The sequence below is a fragment of the Glycine soja genome, chromosome 14 (genome assembly GCF_004193775.1).
Source record: "Glycine soja cultivar W05 chromosome 14, ASM419377v2, whole genome shotgun sequence".
In the NCBI taxonomy this organism is placed as follows: domain Eukaryota; kingdom Viridiplantae; phylum Streptophyta; class Magnoliopsida; order Fabales; family Fabaceae; genus Glycine; species Glycine soja.
In genome coordinates this window covers 48,349,810-48,359,519 of record NC_041015.1, presented here as the reverse complement: position 1 = coordinate 48,359,519, position 9,710 = coordinate 48,349,810, and the positions used below count along the sequence as shown (strand labels likewise).

At 35.1% G+C, this 9,710-nt stretch overlaps 1 protein-coding gene across 2 annotated transcripts; it reads right to left on the bottom strand.

Annotated features, from left to right (window-relative positions):
• Nucleotides 1-1,833: 1,833 nt before the first annotated feature.
• LOC114383545 (protein SMAX1-LIKE 6-like) lies at nucleotides 1,834-7,808 on the bottom strand. 2 transcript variants are annotated; one of them, XM_028343227.1, is made up of 3 exons: nucleotides 6,142-7,808; nucleotides 4,672-4,903; nucleotides 1,834-3,940 (listed from the first exon to the last, which is right to left on the bottom strand). In XM_028343227.1, the coding sequence occupies exons 1-3, from the start codon at nucleotides 7,305-7,307 to the stop codon at nucleotides 2,030-2,032; spliced, it is 3,309 nt and encodes a 1,102-aa protein (XP_028199028.1). In that variant the 5' UTR covers nucleotides 7,308-7,808; the 3' UTR covers nucleotides 1,834-2,029. The 2 variants fall into 2 exon arrangements, with proteins under 2 accessions (XP_028199028.1, XP_028199029.1); XM_028343228.1 differs by having other exon boundaries at nucleotides 1,834-3,916.
• Between the last annotated feature and the right edge of the window lie 1,902 nt (nucleotides 7,809-9,710).

Here is a 9,710-nt window from a genome sequence, read left to right as displayed (position 1 = left end):
TAAAAAAACAATAGAGATTGAATAAAAGTTGAAGCGAACTATTCTTCAGTTCAGTTTTTAAGAACTAAACTACTGTTAAACTGAATTTAACTTCTACTTATGATATTGAAAAAAAAAAGAGACACGAACACCTCACAGTTTAGTTAGCCCATTCTTTGCTTTGCTTCACTGAATCTGTGTAAACCATGGTTAAACTGGAAATGGTTAAATAATAATTTTATATTATACTAATATTAAAAAATTTAATATACTACATGGTGATGATTGAGGAATTAACTTCAACCCAGCAACAACCAACACAATTATCCTACAAATCGTTGGGAATTTTTATGTGAAAATAGGATCCAACACAATAAAGATTTTAACGTTGTCAATAAAGATTTTAACTTCAAAATTTTTCCACCAAATCAATAGAGATTTTAGACTGAGTTTGATAGGAGGAAAAGAGGATGGATGGGGAGAGAAATTGAAGGGAAGTTATGTGACACCTACTCATTTTACCTTTTACTTTAATTCAAAAAATTTCCTTTTATTTCTATCTTTTCTATTTCTATCCTCAGTACCAAACAAAGACTTAATGTTACAAAATTGTAAAAGGCAATATACTTGCAAGAGAGATACACGGTAGGGTCCATAAAAGTAATTCATGAGTACGTGAACATTGGGCCGCAAGCCCGTGGTTATAGGATAGAATACAAACTCGTCTAAGTGTACCGCAAGCATATATGCCACTTCATAGACGGGTGTTGCTACGCACACCCAGAACAACTACTGATACATCCAGCATAATAGGAAAGATTCTCATTTTGTCCTTCCGTAAAATTATACAGATATTGTCCAATGTGTAAGTGGTCCGTACAATTTTTTTTAAAAAAAATATGTTTTATTAGGATGACGCTCTAACCAATTGAGCTAATAGGTCAATTATGTTATAAAATAATTAATGTCGTTATATGTAACAATTAATTTTGTGATAATTAATTTTAATATAATAATTAACATGTTTACATATATGAATTTTTCTGAAACCTATGATTTTCATTTATAATTTATATATGTAAAAAAATTCACTATTATATCAAAATTAATTATCACAAAATTTATTATATAAATTTACATGCGCATTAAATATATATTCAAAATTTTAGTGTCACATATAATGACATTAATTATTTTATAACATATTTAATCTATTAACTCAATTGATTAGAACTTTGTGCTAATAATTTAAAAGTCACATGTTCAATGTTCGATTTCCGGATGCATGTGACAACACCCTTCATAGACGTATAAGGCCTATTTGTATTTGATGCACACAACAAGATGATTCCTCAAAGCATAAGAACAACTGAAATATATCTTCTAGGAGTGATTCACATCAAGAATAAAGAAGAGCGAGGACAAGTCATAAATGCAATCACCTGGCCCTCATAAGTCAAAACATTCCAAATGAGATTTGAAGTTTCCAATTTCTTATGGGGATCAAAGTTCATGCGAAACTTAGAATGGAAATTGAAGTGGTTTCACACATAATAAGATCGTATCCATGGAATCTTGATCATAGCATCTCGTTACAATCATCAATGGCCTTCGGAAAATACAATGACAAATGGATTTTACAAGTTATGTATGTGCCATAACAAAATATACAATAGAGGCAGAATGTAAAATTCAATCTGCACCCTTGATTAGCCAAAGTTCTAGATTAAGATGGCACCCACTGACATCATTCTACACACAAAAAGTAGTGGAAAAGTGTAAAAAAGTGCACGAGTAGAACAGATACAATCATGTGTACAACACTTGCAAACTAATAATATTGGACTTAGATTATAGACAAAGGAAGATAAGAAAAGATGCATTAAATAAGTATACCGTATAGAAAATTACACATTCATTTACCATAGAAATTATAACACAATGATTGAGAAAACAAAAAATTGAGATTAATTAGCTGCCGACTACCAAATGCTATATATCCTAAAAGCTACATTTTACAACTAATTAGAATAATACAAGTGAGAAAAGTTTAGTCCGTGTTAATTCTAGCTGGAAGGCACACATCAGGAGCTTGCTCTTCCACAAAAATGGATTCACAATTAACCAGTTTTACTACATATTGAGCTGCAGGAAGGTACTTCTGCTGAGCTTCAACAAAGCCTTTGCCAAGAACATGTTCAACCCAATCCTCAACTGCATTTTTCTTGTCTGATAACCAAGCAGCAGCAAGTATGTGTGTTATTACCTCATAATCAATTTCCAGCTGAAGCTCTGAACCAAATGTCCTTTGAAATAGCATGCCAATTCTTTTTAATACTTCCTCAGCAAGCTCATCAAAATTGAATGACTTAAACACCACTTTCTCATCAATTTGATCAAAGAAATCACTTAACCAGGCATCTGTGTTTTCTGTTATGGATTCACTTTCGTGGTCATCATTGACACCCTCTTCACCCTCCTCTACAGGCATATTTAGATCAAGATAGGATCGAGATGCCTCACTGTCTTGTTTCTGCATCTTGCTTGTTGCCCCCTCCTTGGAGTCACTAATATCAGCCTGCTTTCTTTTGTTCAGAGATGATGATTTGGAAAACCCTTTTCCGGGTACAACCTTAACATTTGTGCTACCAATTCTTCCGGCATCCTCAGAAGCATGTCCAAGTAATAATTGCATTTGGCATCTTTTGGCTTCAAGGATTCTTTCCTCAGAAAACATCTTAGACTCTTCCAAAACAAAAGAGCCATTACCTTTACAGACAGTTGAGGTTACAAGAAAGATTGTGTTATTGATGCTAATCACCCTTCCATGCGAATATGAAAATTTGCCTGTTCTTACTGCCTGCAACAAACTATTCTGCACCAAAACATCGGCTTTATCTACATTTTCAAGAAAGACAACAGAATGTGGCTTTTTACTCAACTCCCCAGCAATATAATCCAAAATTGTCTTCCTCCTAAGCACATCATAACAACGTGATTTTTGGTATTCAAAAACCGAGTTCAATGGGTAAAAGCTGTCCTGGAAGCCCAGATCCACAGAGATTAGGCTTTCAGGGTTTCCAAATATAGTCTCTGCAAGAACTGAAGCAATTTTCCTTTTTCCAAGTCTATCGGGTCCAAGGAAAGCCAACCATATGTCTGCTCTACCATTTGAGCCTCTACGCTTTCCTGCACCAGATTTACAAAGGGACAAAGTTTGACTGATAGCACATATGGCTTGATCCTGCCAGCCAACCTTTTCAGTGAGAAGTCGATCAAGAGACTTGAAATCTGCTAAATCAAATTTACCTTCCAAATTTGAACCAGAGCAGGAAAATCTAGCAATTCGGTGAGAAGTATTTTCATTCATACCATCACAATCAGTTGAAACAGAATCTGACAGGTGCTGAAGATGCTTTCTTTGATCTTGTAGTTTTGGGGTATCTGGATCCTGAGCAGTTGATGTATATAACGTTCCCAATCCTAAATCTGTGGTCACAGGAGTACGGAATGAAGATGATCTGTGGTCAAGTGCACTCTTATTGGCCATAAGGGAAGGGGCAACCCAAGGGGTGTTCATGTGAATTTGCAGTGTCTCTGAAACTTTTGGAACATGATCGGTTCCAGTATTAATGCAGACTGTATCAGAAGGTAATGGAACAGATAACTGCTTCGAAGGAAAAATACTATGCAACTCTTTGGGCATGCAGGAAATTTGACTAGAATATTGGAATTCACTGTGTGATGGGTCTTTATTGCTGCTTTCCTTAAAAGCCAGACCAAACCGTAAAACCTCAACTGTTGGAGCTTGGGACCTTGTTTGAGAAATATCAAATTGAGGTAGTGAACTTGTGTGATGAAGACGCTGACAAATATCACTCCATTTCTTTTGAAATCCCAAGATTTTATCATTCAAACTTGTGTTTTCTTCATTAGTCTGCACTGGATGATGGAGCTCTTTCTTAAATATATGCAGCCATAAATTGAAGCAATGAAATATTGTAAGTGATGCAATCCATGATTATTTACAGATAGTGGATCCAAGAATTTAAATCAAGGTATAAACACAAGAAAACTTACAGCTCCTCATGTGAAAATATAACTAATAAAATTGATATTATCATTTCATTGAAAAAATGTTCTAGAATAACTTTTGCAAATGTTGTGAATTATCATAAAAGGAACAAGTATGATTTTCTTCTTTGCCAATACTAATAGCAAATAAGTCCTTTCATCCATTAGCAGATGTATGCAGTAAGACCAAAGCTATACTGGAAAAGATACATGTGGATATAGAAAGTGCTTCATCATCTTCAAAAACTTTCAGAAAGATATAATCCACTGAGTTCAGTAAATCCATCATCTCAAGGAACATATTTAATATAATTTTCAATTTGATCATTAAATGCCATGGGCTCAACAAAAGAGAGCTCAGAGGGAGAAAATAGACAAAGAACCGTTGTTTTTATTTGGTTTGCTGCATATAAATCACTATTATTATGTTTTTTGTATTCAAATAGTATTATTTTCACATTCTTAGGCAGGTTAGCATTATACTGGATACCTCTAAATTATTATGTGTATCAGTAGTACAGCAATTGCCCCCACCATGTTGCATGTATGTGTATATGCATGTGACATCTCAGTATGCAACGGACAAGAAAAATGCAATAATTAGCAATCATAACAAACCTTTGCCACGTCCGACCCTCTATGCGCGTCCATGTTAACAACCTTTTGTAACCAGTGTGAGCTTGTTGAATAACTAGATGAAGGATCTACCTTCAGAAGATCTGCAACTTCTTGTTCACATTTTTTATTGCATGTGTCACAACGTGTAAAAGACCCGTTTGCACAGCTTACCGGACTTCTGATTTCAGGTGTAGAAAAGAACCCTCCAAATGGAACAAAGGACCCCATCAAGCTGTAAGTTTATCATGAGCAGGGAACTGTGAGATCCAATAGGCACGAAACAGTCAGAAGCTAAAGTGTGCACAATGAAAAGGATTTCAAGACATCATCTACATAAATGAAATATACTATGGCCAATACATACATAACAATAGACTACTGAAATTGACGATCTCATGACAGCAGTCAGAAAAATACAAACTCATCAAGTTTCTAACTATCCATTTGGATCTGAAAATACATAACAAGAAAGGATATCAGAAACAGCTGCATAATCAAAATTACATTCATAACCTGAGTGAAAAGAGCCCCTGCAATGCAGAAATGGAATCAAACCATTCATCAAAATACTGCTCATCGCGGCCGTCCATACTGGCCAACACAAGCAGTCAGCAGAACAAGAACAACCAGGTCTTTGTAAGAACATTTCTCCGGGATGTCTAATACATCTGATCAAGTTTTATAAATACCATGATATAAGATCATGGTAATGAAAACTCCACTTTATGATAAAGCTTTATACATGCCATGATATAAGACCACGGTAGTGAAAACTCAAATTTAGTATCTTTCATTACAGAACCGTTCCAGACCTGACTTCTACCCAGCAAGTAGTACATTGCAGCAGATTGCATATGACTCATTATTTTCCTATTAAAAAATCGCATCCAAAACATTGCAATATCTTCTAAAATTTAGAAAAACTAAACATAACATACATTTGGAGTTTCGCGAGGTAAATTAGAGTTGAATGCAAAACAGATTCAGAAAAATTCGACTTCAACTTAACACCCCCTTTTAAAAGTAACAGAAAAAAAAAAAAAAAAAGAACATGGAAGACATCAGAGATCTCAGAACAATCAAAAACCATAAATTCAGTTCACAAAACACACCATTTATTAAACTCAAATCTACACTCCCACCATTTATTTGTGCATGGCCTCCACCACGCTTGTGAACCCCATGCCACAATTTTGCATTGCTCTTCACGAAACTCCGTAACATTTATATTATTATTTACACGAATCAACGTGCAAGAACCTGAATAGTACACATCCCCATTTTCCCTTCAACCAAAAACACGACAAGTACATCAAACCGCAACTAATACTAATAGAACTAAAGGTACACACCAATAATAACCCATTTTGAGTAGTTTACACGAAATCCTAAATTCAAACTCATACACCAAAAAAAGACACCAATTATTTTTCTTCTTCTTAAAAAAAAAAAAGAAGAAAAAGAACGAACCTGGATTTTGAGTAGAGTCCTTCCATGGAAGGAGTGGCGGAAGTGACAGTGAGCAAATGAAGATCCCAATCATTTTCTACATTGGGAAACAATCCCAAGAACTTGGAATAAGCATGAGAAGTTTCCGCCACGCCCAGCAACGAAACCTTCTCACCACGAATCTCCAACAACCTCGTTAAACCCAAAACAACGAACCTTACAACATCAACATCAACATCTTCCCCTACAAAAACCTCAATCTCCCCGAAACTAACAACAACCCCAGAACCAGAACCCTCACATTGCTGTTCCAATTCCTTCAACCTAACACCAAATTTCTCTTCCCCACTCCCACCCTTTTTCACAAACTCCCCAATCTCCCTCTCCAAACGAACCACCCTCAACTCCGAACCTAATGCCGAACCTCCCCTTCCATTCCGAACCATCTCAACGAAACCCTTTAGAGCACTCTTTGCATAAACGCCCATAAGTAAAGGGTTTCTCTTGTTTTTTCTCGCGAGAACTTCCATGATCCTGCGAATATTTTCGTCGGGCTGGGCCGGGTCGAGGTTGCAGAGGAAAACCGGAGGTGACCAGTTGAACCGGTGCTGAACCGGAGGCAGAGGCGGTTGGAGCAAGGCGAGTTTTATATCGCAGCTCCGAAACCCTGCTTCAGCGAAGACGCGACTCACGATAGGGTCATCGAGGATCGACAAAACGAAGTGCTTTAGTTCGACTTTCAAAAACGACGTCGATGCTGTTCCCTGTTGGCTTTGCTGGAACATGTGGAAGCTCTCCGGGTGCCGCCGCTGGTTCGCCTGAGAGCGTTTTATCGCCGCCATGAGAGAGTTCGACACCGGCGGCTCCTCCTCGCCGGCGGAGGTGGACTTCGACGAAGGGAGCCGGTCGAGGGACACGCCGACGGAGAGCTCCAGGGCGCGGAACTGGAGGCGCGGGGAGTATGCGGCGGAGAATCGGGCGGCGCTGGTGCCGGCGCCGGCGCCGGAGCGCGCGCGGCCGCACGCGTCGCGCAGGGCGGAGGAGGGGAGAGCCAGGAGCGCGGAGATGGCGTGGAGCGACGTCGTCTGAGCGTGGCTGCGGCGGCGCGCGACGGCGACTGCGTCGTCGAGTGCACGCGCGGCCTCGTCGGTTAAGCATTGCCTCACTACACTGACCGGCGTCGGCATCGCCGGCGAACATATATAGTAATCACAATAATGATATATAAAAAATAAGTGGAGTGTGTGATATTAAATAAAATAAATAAATAAAAAATTAATAATATTATAGGGGGAGAGGGGAAATAAATAAAATGTAGCGTTATCTGGGAACCAGGTGCTAGGGTTTGGACTTTAGTAGAGAGATGATGATGATGATGAAGATTAACAATTAGAATAAAATATGAAAATTAGAAAATTGTTGTGGTTTGGGTTTTACTTGTTCTTTGTGTGGAATAATTTATTGGAGAAGAGAAGACAAGAGGGAGGAGCAGAGTGAGGTTATGGTGAATGGTGATGATGCTGGTGTTGTGGGGGTGATAGTTTTATTAAGAGGAGATGGTGTTAGTGTATTGTTTGGGTTTCAATGGGGATATTATGGTGGGGTGGGACCTTATTGTTTCATCGAACAGATGGTGGGCTAAGATTCTCTCTACCTCACTCTCCTTTTGGGTGTGTGCCTTTGATAAATGAGGATTTAATTCCTCTGAAATGACTTTATATGGAAAGCTATCTTTTAAAAGGTCGACTTAATAGTTATGCTGCTGCTGGTTGGTTTTTATTTTTAAAGAAAATTAAAATAATAGTCAAAATATGGTTTGTTTAAAATCTAGAAAATATAAAAAAAATTAAAAAAAAACAGACTCAAAATTGAGAATAACAAATTAATATTCTTAGCTTTTTTCGAAGAAATAAAAAATGTAGTTATTTTTTAAAAATGAAAACAGAAAATATACACTCATACTAAGTGTTACTCAAGTGATCTAGACTCAAGAGACTTAGTTCAAGGTTTTGCTTCAACCAATAATAATAAATTATTTTAAATACACATAAAAGTTTAAATCAAATAGACTTGGTGTATATTTGAATTGAGTGTTTACAAAATTGAATTGGATAAAGTTGATTTTAAATTTGATAATGACGAAATACAGACAGATAATTTATTTTTGAATGCTAAAAAAGAATATTCTTTTGTTTGTATAATTCATAATTTGATCGTGTAATTTATTAAGACCTCAAGTGTTTTCAACCAAGTGAAGATGCTGGTTTAGAAAGGTGAAAATACTAAACTGGAGAGATGAGAATACCGAGTGAAGATTTGCAAAGGTAACGATGATAAGTTCAGGGACTAATGGGTTATTGTGATTAATTTTTCATAATAATAGATAGACGAAAGGATCTAATTAAACAGTAAATATAAGTTTAAGTACTAAATTTAAAAAATAATTAGAAATCTTATCAAAAGATATTGAACATGATATAACTTATATATAACTCTATAAAATATTAATTACATAATATGTTTTTACTTATATAAAATAGTAAATATATAATATGTTATTATCTATATAATCAAAAGATATATGTATCACCATCCAGTGTAAAATTTATTGGAAGGGGTTAGTCTTCCACAATAAATCATGAACAAGGTTTAAATTTCTATAAATATTCATATTTAATGTCCAACTATATTCAAAAGAGAAAATTTGTGGGAACAAAAAAAAAAGAGATATATAAATATCTAAACACAATCTATTAATATAACCACATGTGTAGTATAACTTTTTTTAAACATTATTTAAGCTTAAATGTTTTTAATTTCTTAAATTTGAGATTTTTTTTATTTTGATCCGTCAACTAAAAATTTATTCTTTTCAATCCTTAAATTTATATAATGTTATTTTTAATCTGCAAAGTGAATTTGAGAAAGAAAAAATAACATATATTTAATTTTTTGTAGTCCTCTCAAGAGGAAAGTTAAGAAACTAAAATCAGCATTTAACAATTTTTTTTAAAAAAATCAATTTTTTAATTGAAAACCAAAATAAAAATTAAAAAATATTTCAATTTAAGACTAAAAATATAACAATACTTCGGCCCATTGTTTATTAGTACAGCATCTTTTAAAAATTGAATTTACCAAATTTTCTTATTTTTCGTCTAATCTTATCTACTAAATCATCACAAACAAATATGCAAATATAATTGGTGTTAGTACAAATACAATTATTCATGCCATCAGATCTTTCACAAACTTTCAACATCACTCAAAAAAGTTTCGAAAGAATTCAATAACATAAAGTTAAACCCGATACTGAAATTTGAAACTAATAAGTAATAACCAACTTCATTTCATTCTCTCTCTCTCTCTCTCTCTCTCTCTCTCTCTCTCTCTCTCTCTCTCTCTCTCTCTCTATATATATATATATATATATATATATATATATATATATATATATATAAACAATTCAATTCGTAATGCATTTTTTTAATATTCATAATGCGTTATCATCTCATTTAACTTTAAACTGATAGTAAATACACATTTACAGATACTTAGTGCAGAGTAGTCAAATCCGGTACACTATGACT